The sequence below is a fragment of the Strigops habroptila genome, chromosome 8 (genome assembly GCF_004027225.2).
Source record: "Strigops habroptila isolate Jane chromosome 8, bStrHab1.2.pri, whole genome shotgun sequence".
Classification (NCBI taxonomy): domain Eukaryota; kingdom Metazoa; phylum Chordata; class Aves; order Psittaciformes; family Psittacidae; genus Strigops; species Strigops habroptila.
The window spans coordinates 25,966,256-25,990,944 of NC_044284.2; the positions used below are offsets into that span (position 1 = coordinate 25,966,256).

The window sequence follows — 24,689 nt, forward strand, 5'->3', positions numbered from 1 at the left end:
TAAAATTCATAAGGCATATGATGGCATTATGCAAATGCTAAGTAGTGATTACTGCTGTGCCTCTGGGCTCCAGGCAGGGTTCCTGGGCTTATTGCACAGAATACTAAACAAAGAAGAAAAGACAAGCCTTTGCCACAAAGGACTTAATTGCAAGAAAATGGCATACCACCAGTCTGTGCAGAGCACATATTTACATACGAGTTTTTGTGATTTCTAGGGAGTTAATGCTGATTTCTCATCAGAACAGAACAGAGCAGCTGCAGGAAGCATTAAGACAGAAGATGCGGAATGAAGATAACTGGAGGGGGAAGGTAATACTGGATGTGCAGTTTCAGTTTCTTTCTTTTGTTTTTCCAGTTGTAGTCAGCTGTCACAAATGAGTACAGTAAGCCAGATAGCTGTCTCCACAAGTGCAAACATGTCAATAGTATTCTTTGTACAAGGGGTTTTAATGGGTGATCTCTCTACACAGATTGGAACTGAATGCAAAAGGTATTTAGTATGAGTGTTTACAGACTTGGCAGATGTTCAGGTCTGATGAGGTCTGATCTGCAAATTCCGAGGTTTCAGGGTATGTGTGAAGTGTCTGTGTTAGGAGTGCAGTCCCTCTGATCTTCCAGCTCCATCCTTGCCCTGTGTGCTCTGCAGGAGAGGGTGCAACAGGGAAAGCCCAGTCTCATGGGCCGTTCTCCTGCACAAGCTCCAAGGAGGTGTGCGGAGCAGTCTGGGTTACAAACTCGGAACCACAGTTATGCATGGGGAATCACATCAGTGCCTGGATTTGTTTCCCGACATATCTGGAAGTGTAGGAAAGCATGTATTTAATACTGAAGTAGGTTCCCAATAAAAACAAAGTTTGGTATTGTTGACATGATGGAGAGAACACAAGGCCTTCCTTCTTGCATGTTAGGTGAACTGAAACTGAAGATAGCTATTTTTAAAACAAATCTATAAAATAAATAATAAACAGCTGGACAAAAATGGTCTTTCCTTAGAAGACAGGTATTTGCAAACCAAAGCAGAGCTTAACAAATAAGCTGTGGTAGCACAGCGATTATGGGGCTATCAGGAGCTGTCTAATAGCAAAAAGCAGTGGAGTTGTTAGCTGTACAGCTGATGAGGAAGGCAAGAGGTGTGTGGATACCCTGGCTGGTACTTACAGCAGCTACTATGCAGGATATGTGTTGATGCCATCCCTCGAACAATTCTATCATTCATGGTAATAGGCAAGTGGAGCGGTAACATGACAGTTTTACCCTCTCAAAGTTCTCTGCTAACATAAAATTTGTTGCTGTTTTGATATGAACCTGTAGTTCCCACTGGCGTCAGGACAAGTCCCCACATGTACAGAGAGGAAAATGACAGCCCCAATGTCATCTAGCTCGGAATCTGAAGTACCTGGAGCAAGCGTTGCTGTCGGCCCAGGGGCACAGGGGTGCAACCTGGGATTTGGGGTGTGTGTGCCCTTCCAAGCAGTCTCCCTGCCAAGTGGTTGAAATGCACCTTGTTCTACCTGATCTGGCAGGCTCTGCATGCCCACAGGCTGAGCAAACAACTCTGAGGGAGATGGATATGGCTTGATAGGCCTGTGGTTGACGGCAGCATGGGAGCCTCAGCAGAAAGTAGGTAGTGCTGGCCATCAGCTGCGATGGCGGCATGGGGAGGGAGCTAAGAAGCGCAGTGGGTAGGTGGAGTAGCGTGGTTAGACTGGGAAATTGGTCAGGGAGAAGTGGTAGCAGAAAGAAGGCACGTGGCTCATCTATTCACTTCAGTTGGGAGCCCACACAACAGAGAGCTAAAGGAGTTCACAGTGAAAGTCCCAGTGCTAGAATGCACCTGTAGGGTGAGAAAGGCTTCTGCTCTTTCTGATAATCTCTAGCATCACTGGCTCCTTTCAGGCAGTCACATCTCTGCCACATAGGCTTCTGCTAACTAATCTGCTGAGGTTTTTGACCTGCTTTCCCTTGAAGTCAGAGCAGTATGAAAATAAAGACTTCTGTGAAATTTACTGTGGAAAATACCTCTGTATTTCGTTTGAAAAGACTTGACACTCCTATGACTTGGCTTCTCCATGAAATGGACAATCCTTTGTTATTTTATCCATTGACTCTCACAAAAGACTGTAAAGCCATTTTCAAACACCTTCCCACCTAGGCTCTTTCAGTAATTGGACAATGGCTCCTTTCACAGTGAGGAGAAAGGGGAATGTAGGAGGGAGAATGATACACCTTCCATATGTGCATGCTCCTTTATACGTGCCCATTTTTCCTTTATTTAATGGAGTGAAGTTAAAAAAGAAATGGAGTAAAGGCTACAAATGCAAAATGTGGTTAAAATACAGCCGGGATGACACCCCAAATTGAGGGGAAACTGGCTTGGTTGGGGAGTAGCAAGTGTGATAGAGATTAGGTCTAGTCCTGGTGCATGGATGTAGGATGCAACATTATGAAAGCAGCTCAGGCACAGGACAGCACCCCAGCTACACGCCTGCCCTCAGGGCACCTCGCTGTGGCCATGCCAGCGCTGTGCGTGTTGCACAGGGCTGCCCCACAAGCATGAACTCCTGTTAACGTGTGTTTCCTTCTTAGACAGGTTTCCCACCGCTAGTTGCATCTTTAATTGATATTATTACATTCTACGAAGTTAGGTTATAATTCGTTAGTCATCTTTTAGTATGTACTTGCGTTTGGGGTCTTCTGTGGAAAAATATTTTCCGCTGATTTAAAAACTATATGTATATGCCGGCTATATGTGCTAGTTGGATAGGTTTCTTAGTTAATTGCACAGCTGGTTGGAACGTGGCAATGCTACAGCTCCTCATTTATACTGGGCTTTAAGCAGCTCCACGGGCGAACAGAGATCTCGGGAATCAGGACCTTTGGACCTGCTCTGCAGGGCAGGTCGCTTTTTCTTGGAATGTCTGGTCATGCTGTGAAGTTCTGAGCTGGAGACTAACTTGGATTGTAGCATCCAGCTGCCAGTCTCTTCCAGTGGGATTTGGAAAGTGGTTTGTCACGAACAGCTGTGAGCATGTAAACTGTGTTTTAATCTGCAATTTTTTCACACAGGCACCAAAAAAAAAAAAAAAACCAACTTGAATACAAGAAATATAATTTAAAAAAATTCTACAAAGGAAAAATTGAAATTGAACAATAACTGACTTTTCTGATTTAAGCCTTACATAACCGGTGACTAAAATTGCTGTCGTCTTCTTTTTTTGTGAAGTACGTGATAAGTGTCTGAAAGCTTTATTTAGTCTCTGGAAATTTTTTCGACTACGAGCAATTAAGATCAGTTACATTTCTTTTAAAACTCCTTAACCTTTCTGTCACAAGAGATAATTTTAGAATGAGGTCGCGCTGTCTGCGTAACCACAATGTATTGTTCAACCTGGCATTAAAACAAGATAAAGACTGCTACTAGTAAGAGAGAGCAATTACAACTTTGGTATTACAGCCATTAAACTGCACTGAACAGCAAGTGCTCTAGAAATGTTCTCATCAGACAAAGGAATTAGAAATGTGACAAAGTGACAAAGTTACCTTTTTTTTGGGTCAGCATGCCATTGAATCAGTATAAAGTGTTCCAGTTTTCCATTTAAAATACAGATAAACCTTAAACTGTTTTAGTGGAACAACAACAACAAAAAAAGCTCTTCTACAAAAGATTTTCATATTGATGTAAACATTTATTTTATGGATTTTTTTTTTTTAATGGATTAATGAAGGAGGGGCATGTAAGTGATTTTAAAGCAATTAGTGGGCGTTATGTTTTCTTTGAAGAACAACTGCCATTTTTTTTCCCTGTTCTGGTTATCAACTTTATTAGCTTCAAGTGCTAAATGTGAAAAATGCTTGTGTAATCTTCAAAATTAGCTCAGGTTTTTTATACTGCCTTTATTTTTTCAGTCTTTTTAATCATGTAGCTTCCAGCATATGATCTGCTTCTATAATAGTAAGTAGAGTTAATAAATTAGGTTTTCTAGAATTAGAATCCTAACTCCCATATCTAATAATGTAGAAAATATATCTACAATAATAATAACAATAACAACAACAGTATACTTTTAGGATCTTACAAATATACTAGTTTTAAGCTAAACCTTAGTGGAGGATTTGTGTCCATTCCATGCCCAGAATTTGGGTATATTTTTATTTAAAAAATAATTAAAATATTTCAAATTTATCTTTTCCCAAAAAAGAGTTAGGGGAATTTGTTTTGCTTTTGCTCATAATTAGTGTGTGAAATTAGATAATTGTAATTAAGCTTATTCTGGGCTTTTCTGCTTTTAAAAATTCTAAGTAGTTAGACTAGTGTTGTGCATTAATGTGCCTTTCATATTCTTTTTGCATGCTACGATTAAGTCCATTAGAATTCAGCCTGCAGAAATTAAATATTAACATAGTGGTTTAGGAAAAATTTTTTTCAAAATACAGCCTTCAGTATTTACTCCAGAATCCAGGCTTTTATTTTCAGGACATTATGGCTGAATTTTCAGATTTGCATTTATGATATTAAATGTGTGAGATGCCTTAAGGACTGGGATATTTAATTCTATGATTTTAGCCAGAATTCGCAACTCTTTCACTTTTATTTCTTGATTTTTTGGTCCAGAGCTTGTCCCACATACCTACCATCAGTATGGTGCTGTCTGGACCCTAAAACAAGCCGGAGCTGCTCATTGCTCACCTTGCACCATGGAGCCTCACTGCTTCTGGAACCCCGGCTTGGTGATGGGGCTAGCACAGCAGCTGCATGCCATTGGCGATGTTTGGAGAGGCAGGCATCCCACCACATCATCCATAGGGATCCCTCAGCATGCTCCTTCCCCTAGATTTTAGGTATTTACAATGGATTTAGGAGAAGTGGGACATGTTATAAAATAGGTACATAGTGCTAATGTGCATTGCTCCTATAAAGTGCAAGATAGAACATGTGGACTATGTGTCATCTGAGTATGGTCCCTGGGAGCAGACAGACAAACATTTTATATGGTAAATTGCTATTCCCTGACAAGGTTGAATGGTAAAGCATGAATATAAAAATGATTTTGTAAGGAAGAGTTAACATCTTTAATATTGAGCTTATGTCAAGACCCACTCTTCAGGAATGGGTCTTGACATTTCATGACCAATTTTTAGCACAGTAGATGTTATATACTGTGAAATGTATCATTGTGCTGCATTTGAAAATAATAACAAGCCAAGTTTTACCTGCAGAGGGAATGCATCCAGCAAAATAATAATCTATTTTAAGAACTAGCTAAGGATTTTGTAATTTGGTGTTCTCATAATGATTTAGCGTGAAGTTCAGCTGCCTAAATTTAGGCATCTAGCACCACTTGAGACACCATGGAGCTTGTGAGACATCTTCTGGGGCTGCTGGCTGTGACTCAGCCCTGGTGCTCTGCGGAGGAGGAGCTGTCCATGCAGCTGGGAGCCAGTGAGAAGCAGGAGCTTTCCCTCACCAGGCTCCAATGTTGCGATCGTTTAATGTGTTTCTTCAGTGCCCAAAATCTTAGTCTGCCAAATTTCACATCACTTTATTTATGCCAGTGTGGAATGTGAAAAGTATTTTAAGATGAGTTGTTACATATTGTTGAAAAACACTTGTTGCCTAGATGGAAATTGATTTGGCTAAAGGTGAAGCACAACACAAAGAAGCAATTCTTAAAGTCAAGGAAGAAGCAAAAGTGGAACTAGACATTGAGAGACAAAAGCAGCAAGAACTAATTGCAAAATATCAGAGAGATCATGAAGAGCTCCAGAAGAAGGTGTGTAATGCTTATGAGAAAGGTTTTGTGGCAGTAGATAATATAAACTGTTGAAAAATGGCATGGGAAGTAATAAAACCTTCTTTATGTGTAGTCTTTTATCTAGATGATACAAGATTTTTTCCAAGCCTTTGTATATGGCATATGTTTCTTTGGGTTTTTTCTTTTTTTTTTTTTTTTTTAAAGTTTTATGTAGAAATTGAAAATTTTACCTATAACCTTTGTTTTTGAAAGATTTCTTGAAAATTCTGGAAAAAAAAATTTTTGATGAAATATATTGTTATTTAAAATGTGTTACATAGTGTTTTAAGGAGCTGAAAGTAACAGTTTGGCTTAGTTCACTTTACAAATATTTGACTGTGATTTTAAAACCCTGAAGAAATACTTGCAGTAAAAAAATTAAGTTTTGCCACTTTTACCTCTATTTCTCTGTTTGATCTTGGACATACTACTTAATCTCTCTGGTCTGAGTGAGTTTTGATTCATTTACAGCTCTCTGATATCCTTTGAGGGTATTATGTAAATTCAAAGCAATTTTTGTTTTTGTCTCTGAGGACATGTATGTTTGCATTTCTATTTTTTTATCTCCTGAAATCAACATTCATCTGACATTTAATTCTACATATTGAAAGATATCTGCTGAATGTAATTTTTGTTTAATCCAATGCAGATTCCAGGTTTAATATCCAATGCTACCAGTAGCTTAAGGATGGAGACAGAAATTCTTGAAAAGAAGCTACAAGATGCCCAGATCAAACTTGCAGAGAAAGATGAAGAGAAGGAAAAAGAAATTCAAAGCCTTAAAAGACTAATTACTGAACTTGAATTTCAGCTTTCGATGGAAAAGAACAGTAATGAATCATTTCTGGATAATATGAGAAAAGAAATTAAACACAAGTCAGATGAACTGGAAAAATTAACCCAGGAGAGGACACAGCTGATTCACAATCTGAGTCAAGTTCAAGAAGAGGTAGGAACATGACCAAGGAAATGCTTTACTCTTTTTACTTAGAGACATGTGATTTCTAAAATCATTCAAAGTATCTATATTTCAGACCTTGTTAAAGTGCTGATTTAAAAGCCATTGAAGTTAAACTATTTATAAAGCAAGTCCATCATAATTTCATAAATACAATTTATCACAATATATGTGAAATTTTATGTCCCTGATGAATTAAAAGTAGTGGTTTATTAGGAAAAAAAAAAAAGTATATATATTTCTCAGGCCCTGCAAGACATTTATTTCTTGGTCTCTAGCCTCACATCATGCCACATAAACATGAGTCAACAAGAAAGTGTTCTTCCTGTTTTTAAAGTAAAAGACATGGACATTTCTCACTTTTAGAATGGAACAGCAGTAATCTTTCCAGTAATCCTACTTATTTTAGAAATCATTTGTAAGAAAAACATTCATATAGTCAATATTGTTTGAACGGCTTCTGGAGCAGAGACTGAATCTTCTAATGTGGGATTATGTGTGTGCATCCTGCATGCTAATGGGGATGTATTCCACCTCCCACTGGTAAAGACACTTTGTCTTACACAGGAATGCATAAAAATGAGTCAAAAGTAAAGAAAAGTTTGACTGATGTATATTCTTACCACAATCATTTGCTGGATGTCTGTAATACAATGGGGAGGGCGGAGAGAGCTGTACTCTATGAGAAATGTGAATACAGTCAAGTCAGGGACAGGAATGTCTAAAGTAAGTAAGTGGCAGAAAAAAAAATTGGTACACAGTGAAAATAAAACTCTTCAAAATGAATTTAGGGCTTGGGTTGATATTTATTTATTCCTTGAAAAAGTTTCAGAAACACTGTGTTGGTGAAATTAGAGTGATGTAGAGTGAATGTAGGTGCATTCTGTCCTGTACCTGTGGAAAAGGCTCTTGGAAAGGCATGTGCTCTTCAAGTATTGGTCAGGAATTTCAGCATAGTAAGGAACACACTGTTATCCTTCATTGTGAGATTCCCTGGCTCTGATTATCTTCATTATGCATCCATTTGATCCTCTTGGCACTGAAGAGGTTTGGATAGAAAAGTTTGTGTCCATGCAATGAGGTTGTGCATGACTGAGGGTGTTCTCTGTATGACTTGATCATCAGTCTCTGCTGGAGAGTGCCTTGGTGGTTGTTTCCCTTTCATTCTCATGGACCTCCTGGTGTCAGCAACAATTGCTTGCTTAGAAGAACAAAAAAGTGGTTATTTTCTCTTTGTTTTCTGACTTTCATGACTCAATTTAGTGATGTTGTCCCTTCTGTTTTATTTACTTTTTTTCAGCTGGAAAATTAATTTTTCAGGAAAATTAACATCACAAATAAGATCCACACAATACACAAATTTGTGGACTTCTGTAATACTGCAACAGTTTTAGTTGTCTGCTCAAGGCCCAGTACCAGTCACATACTATTTAGGTATTGGGAATCAAAGTGTACAGTTTGTGAAAACCACTAAACTGAAAATAATTTGTCCCAATTATTTGGGAAATAATAATCAATAAAGAATGCCATCACAAAAATGGGTGCACAATTATTTAAACTACAGAGGGGGATAACTTCTTGGACATCTTATCATAACAAAGTGGCGCAGTAATTCTTGACCTCTGTCTGTTGCTTTTTCCTTTCCAAGAGCAGAATTCCCAGTTTCCCCCTTGCTGGAGGATGGGCAGGATATCAGAAATAACTTCTGATAACTTGCCTCATATTTTCCACTGTCTCCTAAGGGAAGGGTGGGTAAATGCTGATGTGTGTCTTTTGAGTGACTTTCAGAGAAACAATCTGGAGAAGCGTTGAAGGATTTGTGTGCATCATTACCCTCCAGCCACCCCTGTCGTAAGCCCAAGGAGCTGAATAGGCACAGCTTTTGACTAATGGCATTTTGTAAAGCCAGTGTTTGTTTCTGTTTGCAGAACACTCTTCTCCAGGAAACGGTGCGCAGAGAGTGTGAGGAACGCTATGAGCTGACTGCAGCTTTGACTCAAGCCAGGGAACAAGTACTGGAACTAAAAAAATTCAGTGGAAACTTCCCGTTATCGCCATGTTCCCTGGCTCAGGGCAGCCTAACCTCCCCTACTGCTCTGCTCGCTGATTATGGACAGAAAAGCCGCCCCAGCCCCAGCACTGCGGAGGAAATCAATCTCTCTGGACAGTTTGCTATTTCAAGAGCTGTGAAGGCACCCACCTCCGGTAAGCGGAACAGCAGCGGCAGTGTGCGCTTGCCCGCTCTAGCCCCACCACATGCTCCAAGAGGAAGGGCAGCTTCTCTCAGCGAGCCCAGGAGCAGGATCTCTGCAGTTATAAGACGACAACTGAGTTAGCTCTGACAGCTACATACACATGCATAGCACACGGGAAACCATTCCAGTGCATCAAATGGCCGTTCACTCATGGACCCCAGGGTCAAATCTTAGCTGGTTCAATTCATGCATTTCTACAAGTTAAAATTAAGTTAAATTTTTATATATTTTTATTGCAATAATGTTTCTTTGTCCATCACATATTAAAGTAATTAAATGCTATCTACACTTCAAGACGAGGAAAGTAAGAAAGAAAAAATACTGTCTCTCCAAAAGGAACACCTCTTCAATAGGTGTAATTAAACTAATGGCCAGTTTAAATTCCTGTTTTCCCAAACCACTTTGTTGGAATTTTCCCATTTTGTGTGTTCTATATAGGTTAATTGCTTGTTTCTGGTGTAAAAATGTGATTTGTTTGGTTAGAATCAGATTTTTGCAATTATTGAATTGAGTAGTGTTATATTTGCAAATAATTATGCTTAGGTCAGTGAAACTTGCTGGTAGGGGAGTATGTATCATTCAGTCTGAAAATGTGGCAAATCCATCCACTGAGTAGACTAGCCATTGGCAGAGACATAGCTTCCTCTATGTGCAAGTCTTCAAGCTGTGCTAGTTAACAAGGAGTGGAAGACTTAACACATTTTGTCCAAAAGATGTTTGCCTCTTTAATTTCATCAGAAAAGTGTCTTTATGTTAAGCATAACTTTTAGCTTCAAAGTAGACACGCTGGAGTTCTCTGTAAAATTGTTAGACAGGAGGATCAGCATCTTTATTTTACTCCTTGATACGTGGAACCATGGTTTGTTTTGAAGCATAAAAAGCCCAGACAAGGCTTGGTCATCCTTGTTAGCGTGCAGCGACTGCAGAAGTAGCTGCTTTTTGAACAAGGCAGCTCTGCTATTGGAGCAGTTTGACAATGTGCAGTATAGGGTGGGCTGAGTGAAACAGCAGTGGGTGGCACAGTCGGTCTGAGATTTCACTTACTGTGTCACCAGATACTCGAGTGTTTTGGTCAGGTAAGCCCAAACAGGGCCAGTTTGGTGATAGTAACCGGTTCTGGCCACAGCCCAGCAGTCACTGGACAAGGAGAGGTGATGAAGCAGGCCCAGGTCAGCCTGGCAAGTCCCTTGGACAGAGGTAGACCTACCACATTAGATCCAGCTCAGGCAGGAGGGAGGAGCTGGGGCTGAGCTCCTTGGCTCAGGGCAGCAGCCCTAGGCACAGAGATGCTGGTGTCCCTGCTCTATCGAAAGACAGAAACTGTCTTGGACAGAAACTTTGTGGAAGGTAAGTTAGAGGGGAACTTTCTGGAGACTCTCAGAGTGTGCATATGAGCAGCTGGACAACTGATATTGCCTGCTCCTGTTTAGGTCTGGGGACTGGGCTTGTTCTTCCATCAGAGTTGTGGAGTTGCTTCGTCATAGGGCACTTGACTTGTCAACCGAGATATGTTTATAATTGCATCATGAACCTAGACCTTCTTGTTATTTCTTTGTGATTAGATAGTCCTATATGTGACAAAATGACAGCAGTAGGCCACATCTTCAATGCTGGAGAAAATTAGAAAAGCTTTGTTAAATCCAATGACCTGACAGGGGATGTATTTTATTCAGTAAAATCAGTGGAAGAAACAACAATTTTAGGTTTACCCTCTGGAGCTTGATTTAAAAACATGCTCTGTCTTAGTCAGCTTCTGTTCCCACCGAAACCATCACTCAGCCTTACCCGATTTCTGTGGCAGCATCCACTGAAATCATCCTCTATTCACAAATTCCAAAGCAACAGAAAATCAGTATTATAAAAGTTGTTCTGGTAGCTGCTGTGCATACGGATGGGGTAGGTACTTTGCAGGGGCCTGGCAGATTGAATGGACTTGAATAGACCTCATAGAAACTGGTAGCAAGAGCCAGCTGATTGGGGCATGTTAGAATCAAACACAAGTACCGTCCCCTGGAGAGTATAGACTCAGGTTGGTGGAGGTCTGACAATTTGGCTTTCCTCACTCAGCAGGATCCTGGTGGCTGCTGTGAATGAGGCCTGCTTGCCTTCTCTGATGCAGAACAGCCCATCTGTAGCTTCCAACCCCAGCATGTGCCAATAGGCTGTATTCTCCACAAGTATCCTCAGTGGAGGCTTGCCCAGTTTACTAGAACAGGATTATGCTCAATTGGCTGATGGCAACAGTGAGTCTTAAGCCCAACCAAGATACCTGAGCAGCAGTGGGAGCTGTCTACAGGACCTGCTGGCTTTGCTCAGATACTTGTATTTTTCTTAAGGATGTTGAAAATTTGGAATATCAAAGATGTGAAAGCAATTCCACTGAAACACAAGCCTCAGGAAATTCTTTTTTCAGCAATCCCACAAATGCAGAAAGAACGGGATGGGAAGCAGTCCCAAAGGCCTGTTTGGAGGGTGGCTGGATGGTGCCCTGCTCTGGTCAGTGGTGATGCTGATTTTTGTTTAGAAAAGATGCTGACGTCTTTGAGCTTGAAAATTGTTATTCCACTGTACACCCACAGTCTTCCTGAAGACTGTGGAAGTAACAGATTTTCATTGAGGTAGTTCTTAAAATTATGAGCTCCAGAGCTCTGTGATGTAGATTTTTTCATAACATTTTTAGATGAGCATTGGTTGCATTTTCCAGTCTTATGAGATATTTTAAGTTACATAAATCCACTAACTGCTGTTACATAATGTTATGCCCTTCTGTAGCTATGGAACAGGCGTCACAGTGAGCCCTGTGGTAGCTGATGTCGTAATGTGGAGTTTAATACTGGAATATTTTTGTCAAAGAAAAGGTGGGACCTTTACCTGTGGACTGTTTTGCTGGCTGAGCTCACCAGGATGCCGTAATGTCTCTGTGCTTACAGCAAAGCTACAGAATATCCCAGTTCCATGGTGTAACAGCTGCTCCTTCCCTTGTGCTGCTGTGGCTGCGCAAACAGGTCAGGCTTCAAACCTGGGCTCCTGCCGACTGCTTCAGTGTTTATGTCCTGTAGCGGAAGCAATAGTAAAGAATGACTCTGTGGTCATAAGCTGCAAAGTGAGGAATAGCACATAAAATAATGAGGGCAGTCACAGAAATAATGTTTCTAGCATGAGGAAGTGTATAAATCATGAATCCAAACCAAGTCAGGAACAAATATTTCCCTTACTTCCCCTCCCTCACGGTAACCCAGAATTCCTGCTGCTAAGCAATAAACAAAATGTATAAATGCCAGGAAACTTTACCAGCTTTTAAAAACAATTAAATTAATTTCACATAGTCAAGGAAAGTTTACAGCGTATTTCTTGTAATGGGATGAAACACACCAGCAGAAAGTACCACAGAGAATGTGGACATCTAATTAATATCCCCACATATTCAGGAAATAAAACTTCCTAGAGGAAATACATCTTGCAGAAGTGGTGTCATTTATGAATGGGTTTTTTGTATGCTGGACCTTGCTCTCTAGGACTCATGGCACAAGGGAATACTTAAAAATATCTCCAAGCTTGAAACAAATCTGCCTCTGTGGGGTGCAGGATGGCTGGCACCTGCACGCCACATCCTGCAGAGGCAGGGTGGCTGGCTGGAGGCAGCAAGCCATCCTCTCGCCTCTGAAGGTTATAAGAAAACATCCCATGGCAATGGGTTGTCTTGTTCTTGCCTGATGCAAAGGCTTCTGTTTCTTCCTGGACAGAGCTGATATTGTTGCCTGATCAAGAATAGTAGCTTGTACGGTCCTAAATCTTCCCATAAAGTATTAATCCCACTAGCAGGCTCTGCCTGTTTGCATCCAATGCACTAACATAATGTGCTACTACCAAATTTATCCATTTATTTTTATCCACTAGTCTTCACTTCCAGAGCAGTTTCAAATATTCACTGTGTGACTGTTAACTGGAGAGAGTCTACACACCATAGTTGAGCACAGCATTATTTGGAGGAAGCAGAAATATCCAGGTGCAGGCTGCCATCATGCTGATGGGTTTGCGGATGGGAAAAGGAGACCGGGGCAAGGACAATAGGACAGGACCTCTCCTGGGACAGTCCTCGGCACCAGCTGTGCCTTGGCTTCATCTCAACAAGAACTTGCTGGTTCACTCTGAAAGAGGAGCAGAAACTAACAGGAAAGACTGATGAAGTACTTGCGTGTAGCCTGGACTCCCAGGAGATTGGGACCCATAGCAGAGCGGGAAGCTGAGTTTTTGGGCAGCTGGGGAAGCACATGGCACATAGACTCCATGGGCTGCCTTGGGAAAGCCAAACCTAATGGGAATCAATGAGAATCAGTCTCCACAGTACGTGCAGCAAGAGCCAGGTATATCATTTCAAGCACATGTCCCAGGTGCAGATTAATGGCTGTGGACAAGAAATGGCTTGTATCCAGCCTGCAGGATGCTCAGGTGGGAGAGCCTGGGCTTTCCCCAGGCAAGCTCCCTGTCCCAGGTCATGCACTGGAGCAGGAATTGAATTTAAAGCAATCAGTCTGTGCTTCATTATGGGTCTGTGCTTTTCCACTGAAAGCTGTGTGAAATTTCTGTGTTTTCCACAGACAGCAGTACAGAAAGGGTCAAATCCTTGTCTGGTGACGTGGAGTTGTCTTGCTGCTCCTTTGACAGGAGATTAACTTATTGCTTGCCATATGTGTCAAAGTGCTTGCCATATGTATCATAGATATAAGTGCTTGCCATATGTATCATAGATATAAGTGCTTGCCATATGTATCAAACTTTTATTCCTAATAGGATATTACAAAATAAAGCAGTGATGTGCCTCGTGTATTAAAAATGATAAACAGATTTTTAACTAAGTTGGTGTGTATGATCTGGGATCCCAGCCTGTGGCTCGCATATGGAGTTTTTCCACAAGGGAAGAAATTAGACTTCAGAAAAATGTGTCTTAGTATCTTAGCAGCATTAAAAGTATATGAAAATAGAAACTGGAGCCAGACCCAGTGCCACATATTATTAAAATGTATTAATCAGGAGGAAAAAAAAAAAAAGAAAAAAGAGAGAGACCTTCTTGTCATTTAAAGGAACGGTTGTGCTGCGAGATATTATTTGCTCTAAATTCTTTATTTGGCTCCCAGTGTTTTATAACTAGTTTCCTTCAAAGCTTGCAGTATGCTGCAGAAGCACTGTATTTTTTAATACAAAAGAAAGAACAGAAGAAGGCATTTGGGGAAATCTCCTTTCTCAGACAAAACCCACGCAACTTTAGTTATTTAAAATGGGGACTTATTTACATGATGAAAATGTGATTGAATTTTGTGTTTAATTGTTGTAGGTGGTTAAGTGTATTCTACTGAAGAAAGAATAAACTCCATACACAACTGTAATGGTGTGAAACAATATAGCCAAATATGCTTAGCACTTACGTGGTGTTTTGTCATCCTCTAAGCAAAGTACAGATTAATTTTAATAGGATAATTAAAAGGGTACTGCAAAAGATTAATGCTGAAGAGATTTTAACACTGGAAATATAATTTGTGTGATGGAAAATATGAGCATCTGGCATTGCACTGTGAACTGTTCCCAGATAATGAAAAAAATCTTCCAGTCAAGCATGGCCAGTTCCCGCAGATTATTTTTGCTTGTCTCTCCAGAGATACCCTCCATCCTCTGAACCACTACGCAACGAACGTTCCCTCCTTGCAGTTTTCCATCTGGAGCCGTGAATGTGTGGTGAATTAAGGTCAGTGCCAGGATGTGACTGTGTTTCTTCCCAGTAAACCAAAGGACAATCACTGAGCAGCTTCCCAAAGCAACACCTTCTGTTCTACCTAAGTAGGTCCCATTGCGTTATAACAGTGTGGCCAAAAAAAGTACAGTTCCAACAGCACGTCAGTGGCAAAAACCAGTGTTACCCTGAGGTTAACTGGCTAATGTCACTCTCAGCAGCCTGTTACGATTTGCTTTACACCAGTTTAAATGGACAGTCCTTCACAGCATGCTTCCCATGGAGAAGTCCAGAAAAGAATATTTAGAACTTTTAAAAAAATTCTGCTTTTAAAAAATGTCAAGATAAAAATGGTGTTAAAATGTCTACAATGTGTACTATACCATATCCCCACACCTTCTGCGAGACAGCCCTTTTTGTGCACTCCACAGCTCTTGTCCTTTGCTGAAGGAGGCTTCAGTGCTTTGTCTGGTACAACAGCAGTTCGCATCTCTCTGAAGAATACTTTAAAGAGCTTCTTGATGTAAATTGCTGTGCCCAAGAAGTGAGTCATGGCCGCTGATCTCTGGGGTGGGGAAGCCTTTGATGCCTTTGATACCTTGCAGCATTCTGCAGGGACACAGGGGTTTGCTCTGGAGCAGCAAACTCCTTGGGGCTTGGCACAAGGGCTGGAAGATTCAAAGCAGAATTGAAGGACAGGTGGGAGCTAGGGCAGGGAGTCAGGGTTGAGCTGGAATAAAGGCTCAGGTGTGTATTAGAAGTGGAGAAGGACTTGGAGGAAGCATCTTGCAAAATTACGTCATTTATCAGACTTGGATGTTACCAGGGTGTGGATTGCACTGTGCACATCACCTTCATTCTTTGCCTTTTTACTCCGGGGTTGTACATGACCACCCTCTGCATAGGCTGTAAATTGCAGGTCTTTCTTACACTGCTGGCCCATCACACCATGGTGCTGCTGTATATTCAGCAGCTTGTCATACTGCAGGCCGTAGCAAGTGACATTTTGCAATGCAGTGCTGGCCTGCGTGCAGGGCAGCTCTGAAATATGGCAAATGGAGAGGAACAAAAGTGGTTTGTTGTCATAGAATCCTATAATGGTTTGGACTGGAAGGGACTTTAAAGCTCATCTAGTTCCAACCCCCTGCCGTGGGCAGGGACACCTTCCACTAGACCAGGTTGCTCCAAGCCCCGTCCAACCTGGCCTTGAACACTGCCAGGGATGGGGCAGCCTCAACTTCTCTGGGCAACCTGTGCCAGGGCCTCACCACCCTCACAGGGAAGAAGTTCTTCCTAATGTCCCAACTAAATCTCCCTCTGTCAGTTTAAAGCCATTCCCTCTTGTCCTGTCACTACATGCCCTTGTAAAAAGTCTCTCTCCAGCTTTCTTGTTGCCCCTTTAGGCACTGGAAGCTGCTCTAAGGTCTCCCCAGAGCCTTCTCTTCCCAGGCTGAACAGCCCCAGCTCTCTCAGCCTGTCTCCATAGGAGAGGTGCTCCAGCCCCCTGAGCATCTTTGTTGTCCCTATGCAACCATCTTTCTGCTTGTGAAATGGTAGCATATCCCAATGTCCACAGGTCATGAATAAACAGTCTACTTGGGTTTTATTTATCCTCTATTCACTGTCACACACAACACAAAATTAGGAATAAAATGGATGTGCTAATGCAGAAGCTGTTTTGGTTGTGAAGCTTAGCTAATTGCGCAAGAAAATGTCACTGTGTCAGGTCTGAGCACTGCACCAGCCTCTTCAAAAATTAAATTAAATTATAATATTTTTGTATGAGTCATAACCTAACATACTAGAGGATAAAAGAGCAGTCCCAAATCACGCTGCAGGTGCCATCTAATTGTTACTCTTCTGTTACCTGTGCTTATTTTAATAGGTTGTAAAGTGATGCTGGTTGCTCTGAAAGCTTGTGTAATTTTTATATCTTCTAAAAAACAATTGATCTCTAAATGTCAGGAACATGCAAGTGATGACACAAAGCCATTTTAGCCTATAAAAACCTGGTTTTGCTGGTTTCTCAAACCCACAGATTTACAGGAAATGGTTTGTTTTGGGGGCCCCCTGTTTCTGAAAAGACATTTAATGTTTTTCAAGTTGATAAAATATCCTGGTTTAACACTACTGAACATTAAAGATATGTTTTATTCAGTTTGGAATTCAATTAGTGATGTAATTATGGTAAAGTCCAATTAAGTCTCATGAGGTTTCACTTTTTGTTTTCTCATTTGTGGAAATCTTGAACTTTCCCAGGGCCAGAAAATGATCCCTTGTGCAACTCAGTGATAAAAACCTGAGTTGGCCATCACGCATGATGCAGAGCGTTGCACGTGGTTGGTGTGGCGAGGGCAGCAGATGCTTCAGGTGCACATGCTCATGTCCATGCTGTGGGGTATGTACGCTGGCTAATAGCTGGAAATGCTTCAAAGCTCCTGAATTCATTGATGTAAGAGTTAAAGAACAATTTGGTATAAGTAAGAAGTTGATTGCTGTGCACTCACCAGCTGCAGTCAGTAGAGTGTAAAAGGTCTTTAATGATGCAAACAACTTTTGGACAAAGTACAAAAGATAATTAAGCAGTTAGGTCAGGAAGCATGGCAGGGATACCTTTGTAAGAGGTCCCTTCATGGGCTGCTTTGGAAGCAGCTTTCTCTAGGCACAAGCACAAACATGTAGACAACCTGAAGTCCAGCCCTTTTTCGTTCCCATTATAATGCCAAAACCAAACCAAAAATGGGAATAAATGGGTTATTAGTACTGGCTTTGTACTTCTTTTTGCTTAGACTGTAATTTATCAAAGATGCCATGCTAAGATCCTGGGCGAGTTTAAATTTAGAAGTGGTGAAAAGCCCAGGTAATGTGAGGTGCGCTCCAAGGAGTTGTTGGTTTTAAAGGGAACTTTGAGGTTACTGACCAGCCTGGACAGGGCTGGTCTTAAACATCATTTAAAGTGAAACCGGACATCCTGACTCAGCCACAGGTAGGTCTCCTCAAGTGACCTCAAAGCTTTGATTTGCAGAATTACAGCTTGTGAGACCACATCTGCAGGGGTGAGGGGGCCTGACACAAAATGATGTCTCCATTATCGTGGTATGGTATTTTGTCAACACAGCCCAATGGTTTGAAGAGTCTGAAGAGGGGAACCAGCCAAGAGCTCGGGGTGACCTTGCTCAGCAGGAATGCCTGTGGAAGCTGCTTTATTCCAAGTTTCCTTCTTGAGTCACGGCAGGAGGTGTTCAGTACTTATTTAGGTTTCGAACAGCAGGCAGGGGCAGCCCAGATCCTGACCCCCTCCCATGGGTGTGAGATGGCGGCTTGGTCTGGAGCTTTGGAGGTCATGGTGTTCTCCCCTGCTTGTCACTGAGTCAGGAGGGAAATCCTTGCTGTCTGGCTGAACCCTGGCTGATGGGACTGCAGGCAGGTTTTGTGCTAAGTGAGCCTGAGGCAATACAGATGCCTATGTGGTGTGTTTTTTTTTTTTTTTTAAAGTAAACTAACTCATACATTTGAACGAGGGGCTGAATGCAGCAACATCTGCGCCAGGCTGGAGAGACCCTGAAAAAAGCTGGAAAATGTGAGCATCACTGATTAACTCCAGAGCTGGTGGCAGTGCCCTTTTGGCTCACAGAAAGAAACATGCTTTGTCCCCTGCTCTTTGCCCGACATCTTAGTTGGTGCCATGAACAGACTTTGGATACACGTCACCATCCATCTGTGCCCTCAGTGAGGAAGAAATGAAGCTAGCAAGCACTGTTTGCTGACACTGGTATGTGGCTTTGTTAGCCCATGCCAGGCTTTGTTGTGAGTTGGGAAGGTCTGAGCACTCCCATTGCACTGTTTGATCCATGATCCATCCCCCTGTCCCAGCCCTGGGGCCAGCATCGCCCCAGCAGCAATGCCTGAGGTGGGGTGGAGGCTCCATCAGCTCTGCTGCAGACGGTGAAAGGTTGTTGTAGTTGTTGCTTACTGCAGCTATGGCTACAGATAAATATTTTGTATGTGGGCATCTCTGGTGTTGGCTAAGCAAAACAATTCCTAAGTGGTTAAATTGCCGTAGCAGGTCAGTTGGTGGTATGTGTACCGTGAGATCTGCAAGATGAAGGACCCTAGGTTATCTGGGGCTGGGCAGTGAAATTGGGAAGCCTGTGTCTTTTGCTGGCATTATTTCTTTTTTCCTTTTTCTTCCAGTGTAGCACAGACAGTGCAGTGGTAAGGGATTAATGCAAACAGGTCAGCTCTCCACCATTCTCCTCCTCTCCCTGCCGTTCTGCCACAAGTCACCATCATCTGCCTCCTCTGGTCCATCCTTCCCAGCAGGTTTGTCAGCTCCCATGTGGACACCCCACACACGCACAGGGGTCTCTATAGGGTGCAGTTGTATATAAGGTATATACGGGGTGCACCCTCTACAGGGTGAGCTGTAAGGTCTCAGGGGAGAATGCATTGCAGGGCCCCTTCAGAGCCCACTGCCTGCCCAGTGCAGGGACGGGGCAGGTGTTACTGAACAATGCACATATACATAAAAGTTAATTACTATTTCAGCATGCCCTCAGGAGGACGCGACTCACGGCTGGAGCATCTGGTAGTCCTCCCCATGCAGGGTGGTGGGGTACCGGTGCTGCTGGGCCAGGCGTCCCCAAGCCCTGTGCTGTCCCTGCCCATCTGCCACCGACTCCAGGGCAGGTTTGTAATGCTGGAGTCACTCTGGCCTGTGGAGCTGTTTGATGAGGGATAATGGGAAATAAGTGGATTTGTAAGGTATGTGGGGATGGTGGGTATTTCTGGCTTTTGCAGGCTCTGCAGTCCTTGCTCAGTCCTGCACCACCTGCCACGATGCAGCCCTGCAGCTTTACCCCTGAATAATTTGAAGCCAAGTTTCTAATGTTTTTAATGTAAACTTAATTGTTCATTCAGGGCAGCGCATTCAGCCCCTGAGTGCCCCCTGGATTTAAAAGCTTCCCGATCCACACCTTTGCTTTACAAAGATAAAAAGACCTTAAAACGAAGCCTACATATTTGCAATTTAATTAGGATAGGAAGCTGGAAGTAGGTTATGTGAGTGACAGGTTCATTTAATTTACATACAACCAGAAAATGTGTCCCACGAGTGTCACCAGACCTCTATGTGTGATGAAGACCATTCCCTCGGTTTCCTCATCAATTATAGCAGTTCAGGGTACTGAATTTCTTATAGCTAGATTTAGGTGGGTACTGAGTGTTCCAACTCCTCTACAACAGCCATACTACGCTGGTGGCTTTAGTTCATTAATTTAGAGGTTTTTCTGGGTTTGTCTGAATGAGGCTGAAGATGGTTTGCCCAAGTTGTCTTTGTGGCCACTTCTCTAAGTGCCAGGCATCACACTGCCGCCTTTTATGTGGGATGTACCTGCAGATCAGAAGTACTCAGACACTTTGGTGATAGGCACAGAATAAAAACCGAGGGTGGTAAACATCAGCAAAATGGTGGAATAATTCAGGGTGGTCCACAATGGGAGTAACGTGCTGACATTTAGCAAAGGAAAGTTTTGGTGCAATACAGAGGAAAATGTCCTCACACGGGGTTGTGTCAGCCATGGAAGAGCTCTGTGGGAGTGGTGGAGCCCCAGTGCTTGAGTCATTCAACATGGACAGGAAAAAGTGATGGAAAATGTACTGTCAGGAGCAGCCGTGTGCTGGCAGGAGCTGATGAACCGCATGACCTAAATGGTATTTTCCATCTCCCAATTTATGTGATATGGAAAGTGATTTATTTTGGCCTACCACCACTTTACTACAATGAATAATGCCCAGCTGACACGTACTTGCTTTGAACTCTGGGAAAAGAGTCCCTGAAGAAATCTGGTGGTCACAGAGGCACTAGGAGAGGAGCTTTAAGATCCACTGCAGGTGCAGCAGGTTTTTGTTTGCTGATGGTGTTGGTTTGAGGGTTTTGCTCTCTGTCCTGCCCAAATGTCCTTGTCATTGTCCAGGTCCCTGAGAAATAAACTGACCGAAAGCATTCCTAACACGCGGGTTGCCCTCTCTTGACTTATGAGATCACTTTTTTCCATGTCCAGGTCAGCTGAGCAGCACTTAATTGGCAGCAGAAAATATAGATCAAACATACCCCAATGCTGTGGTTTGTAAATTCCTGCTGCTCTGGTAACACCGCAAGTGATGGGACAATCCGCAGAGCGGTGGATGGGGCGATGGAGCCTGTCTCCAGTGGAGAAAGCTCTTCAGGAACCCGAGGCTGACCCTGCTCACTGAACACCAGGATTCATGAATCACTGGCTTTTATGGAAATCCGCTTCAGCGCTCATTTATCCAGCTGTTTCCTGTGCATGGGAAGCATTGTGCTGGCTGCAGGATTTGGTTTAAGTTGCCAGGCCTGAGTGGTCATTTTAGTCATCGTAAAGTTCTGAACAAAGAACCACATGTGTGTTTTGGGAAAAGGACCCAAAAAAGGATTGTCAGCAACAGCTGAGAAGTGTCCAGAAAGAGGTCATATGTGGAGGATGATTTATGGGTGCTGTGGGTGTAACCAAGTAGCAATATTGCCTCAGTGCTTTCCTAGATCAGCAGTTGCCAATTTCATTACATTTGCCGATGTCTTTTTTGGGTTTTGTTTTTGTAGATTCCATCTAAAAACAACAATAGCACCTCCTTTGAGGGTAATAGAAGCAGCTAGAAGGAGGCAGTAATTCATCTGCTAAAACTGTACACACAGAGCATGGTGGCTTTTAATTCCTGTGCTGTAAAACCAAAGGATAAAAAGTTGCTTCTGAAGACCAGGCTTTTCTATGAACTTGTATTCACAGAAATTCATGCAAATACTCTCTTCTGGCTATCTTTGGGCAAGGATGTTACTAAACCTGCTGTGCATCCACCTTACAAGGAAGCATTCTTTTGCCCAAAGGACCTCATACAAGGAGCCAAGCTGGTGCTCGTGTTGCCTGACTCGCAGGGCACCCTGACTGTGCAATAGCTGCAGTAATAGAGACATGGGGATCCATGGATGGGGAGGGTCATGCAGAAGGTCTGCAGAACAGCCTCTCACCACAAGCACAGCACAGTTCATGTTTTACATAATAAGCATTAAATCTACAGAAACAACTGAAAAGCCAGCACTATAAATAACAGGGGAGGGCAAAAGCCTTGGCAGGCTCCTGAAACAGAAGGGGCTGCCTTAAGGCGATATGTAGAGTACAGAAAGCAGACTATAGCACAGATCCCAAAAAGCAAAGGTCTTCAGTCATCCCTCTTAGCCAGGGAAAATGATTCCTGGACTTTAACCCCCATGATCACCATAGCCCTGAGAGTGTGAGCAGGACACACTGGTGGTGGGCTGGCACTTCTCACCCAAAGCTCTGTCTTTAGCTATGTACAACCTCAGTGTCTGGTTTAGGGACTTTGGTTAAAGTAACACACCTAGGGCCGAAAACTCATTTCTGGCCTTGTGGTAATCAGCAAAAGCATAATGAAGCAAGGTGTAAACCACTACAGTTATCAATGGAACATCTGCTTTCCCACATCCTCTCCCTTCCCTCTCTAGACAACTCGGACATACAGAACACTTCAGTCACATTGCTAACACCAGCCTACCACCTTCCTTGTTGCACAGTCCCTACCTCAAACCTTCCAAACTCCATCTTAGCCAATTTGTGTGACAAGCAGATGCGGATTGCCTGCTAACCCGTGCAACAAAGGAGTCTGATGTCAGGTTGCTTTGCAAATCAGGTTCCCTAGGATTTAGCGTGGCATTAAATAATTTTCATTTGCACCCAATTCTCCTGCAATAGAAAGTATGTTCAAACATGCCTCAGACACACACACATGTCCTTGTTCAATGGCCTGAATACTCTTTTATGCCACATATTTTTTTACTGTCTTGGTAAAACTGAGGCTGACTTACCCATTTGGTCTCCCCCTGCTTGTGCTGTTGTGCTGTTCATCTCCCTCCAGTCGCTTCCAGAGGCTGAGCTCAGGAATGACGGAAGGTTTCCCAGCTGAGGGGCTCTGCCGTTGAAAGGACATCCTGCTATTTATTCATCTGCCATCGCTTCAGCTATGCAGCCTCCAGGACATTGTGCAAAGGGAGCTCATTTGCTGTGGTTTTCATCAATCGTATACGAGCTTTTCAGTCCCAGGGCTGGATGAATGTGAGGTTAATCAGACGAGTCAGGGCTAGAAAAACAGCATCCCCCAGTTAAAAAAAGAGGGTTTGTTCTCCTCTTTCCACCTGACTTTGTCTGTGCCTAACAAGTCTCTACATGTGGAAAGGAGAGCCTAAAGGGCAATCCGGTATCTTGGCATCGTTTACCAGCCTCCTGGTGCAATGTGGTGAGAAAATGTGATGAAGCTGGAGAAGACATCATGAAGCTGTTGTGCTAGCCCTTGCAATCATGTGGGTTGCATGGATTACTGGCTGGAGTAGTGCTGATGCTTTTCCACCCCCCTGCCTTATCCCAATGAACTCATAAATCTCTGAGTTCAGGATGTCCTCGGAGTCTGGTTTTAGCCTTACAAGATGAAAACATTCAATACATTCAATACATTCAATACAAAGGCTGAAAGTCCATGTTATGTTCCCTGAAATGTAGATGAGGATGAGACAAGAAATAACATGAAAGCATTTGACCTGAGGAAAACTGTATTATTCAGGTTGCTCCCCTGGGGGCTCGAGAAAGGAGATTGCTCCTGGAGAGATCATCTTTCCTCAGAAGACTCTCCAAATTTGCTCACTCCACACCGTTTCATTTCAGATAACTCAGGCTGGAGGGCAAGGAACTAGAAATTTCCACTTGAAAAGCTGGAAGACCTGAGAACCTGCCTTCTCTCCATGCTGGGCGAGATGCAACAGCCCCCCATTCCGCCCCGCTGCTGTCCCCGCATCAAGATGAGCATTTCAGCATTCACTGAGCCTGCATTGTCCTGGGGCAAGGATGCCCAGAAGATGGTTTCCCATTTCTTTGCTTTCATTTTGTTGCCATGGAGTTGCTCACATCATTTACATTGCTTGCCTCAGGTTACCAGCTGTTTCTGTTTCATATTTTTCTACATAATTATAATTTTACTTACAGCCACCCCAGCCCTACTCACCCCATTGCTGTGTCATCCCATCCTCTCCTGGGACAGTCTCATTATCAAGAAAGGCATCCCAGCCTCCTACGCCCATCTCTGCTTGCAGCAGAGCCAGGGTAGGGGCTCAGGTGAGAAATTAGTCTCTTAACATCAGAGTATTAATTAGTAACCCACCCTTCGTTTGCAACACATGAACTAAACCTGTTTGAGCTACACTCCCAGATCCTTGTTTAGGTACCTACTTGGAAGTAACTGGTTTTTGGAACTATATTTGCTACAGAGCTCAGTGAACTCCCTGGAAGCTGTAGCTGCTTGGCTTTTGTGGAAATCAAGCCACTTTATTTCAGTATATAAATGTGGATTAAGAAGCCCTGACTGCAGCCAGCCAAGCCCAAAGGTCTGCCCAGGTCGTGGTGGGCAGAACTCCCACTTTCTCTTCAGATACTGAAGTGCTACAGGCCTGTCTCCAAATATGACTACTTGCTCTGGGACATGATTGTGCTCATTTAAGGCTGTAGCTGATCTCAAGACACATCCTGCAAGTAACCCTGCTGGCACAGCACTGAGCATCCCTGCCATAGTGTGCAGGCATTTGGCCTGGTACAATGGGATGCTGGGGAACGTCGTGCTCCTGAAAGGTAGCCGTGATGCTTGTAAAGTCACCTGTGGAGGAGGACATCCATGTAGGAACCGAACTCTCACCCTTAGCAGCCATCAGGACTTAAATGCAAAGGAATACATCACCATCGCTTTCAGCCCAGATCCTGAAAAGTATTTTGGTGTCCCCCTCTTCCTGAAACACCTACAATGCCAGAGGTGCTCACCAAGTACCAACAGCTGCAGACTGGCACATTTTGAGGCTGCTGAAAGCATCCAGTGCCTGGCATC

The 24,689-nt window shown here is 43.0% G+C and overlaps 1 protein-coding gene and 1 long non-coding RNA gene across 3 annotated transcripts in view; one reads left to right on the forward strand and one right to left on the reverse strand.

Moving 5' to 3' along the window:
- LEKR1 (leucine, glutamate and lysine rich 1) overlaps nucleotides 1-12,462 on the forward strand; it is a 59,758-nt gene extending 47,296 nt beyond the window's left edge. For both annotated transcript variants that reach the window (XM_030495246.1, XM_030495247.1), the window contains 4 exons: nucleotides 218-311; nucleotides 5,621-5,773; nucleotides 6,444-6,743; nucleotides 8,681-12,462. In XM_030495246.1, the coding sequence (XP_030351106.1) occupies nucleotides 218-311; nucleotides 5,621-5,773; nucleotides 6,444-6,743; nucleotides 8,681-9,088 (955 nt within the window). In that variant the 3' untranslated portion in view covers nucleotides 9,089-12,462. The remainder of the gene's footprint in view (nucleotides 1-217; nucleotides 312-5,620; nucleotides 5,774-6,443; nucleotides 6,744-8,680) is intronic.
- On the reverse strand, nucleotides 7,549-23,019 carry LOC115611799. The gene is made up of 3 exons (XR_003992700.1): nucleotides 22,633-23,019; nucleotides 8,953-12,060; nucleotides 7,549-7,953 (listed from the first exon to the last, which is right to left on the reverse strand). It is a non-coding gene; the product is annotated as an uncharacterized LOC115611799 (long non-coding RNA).
- Nucleotides 23,020-24,689: the final 1,670 nt, after the last annotated feature.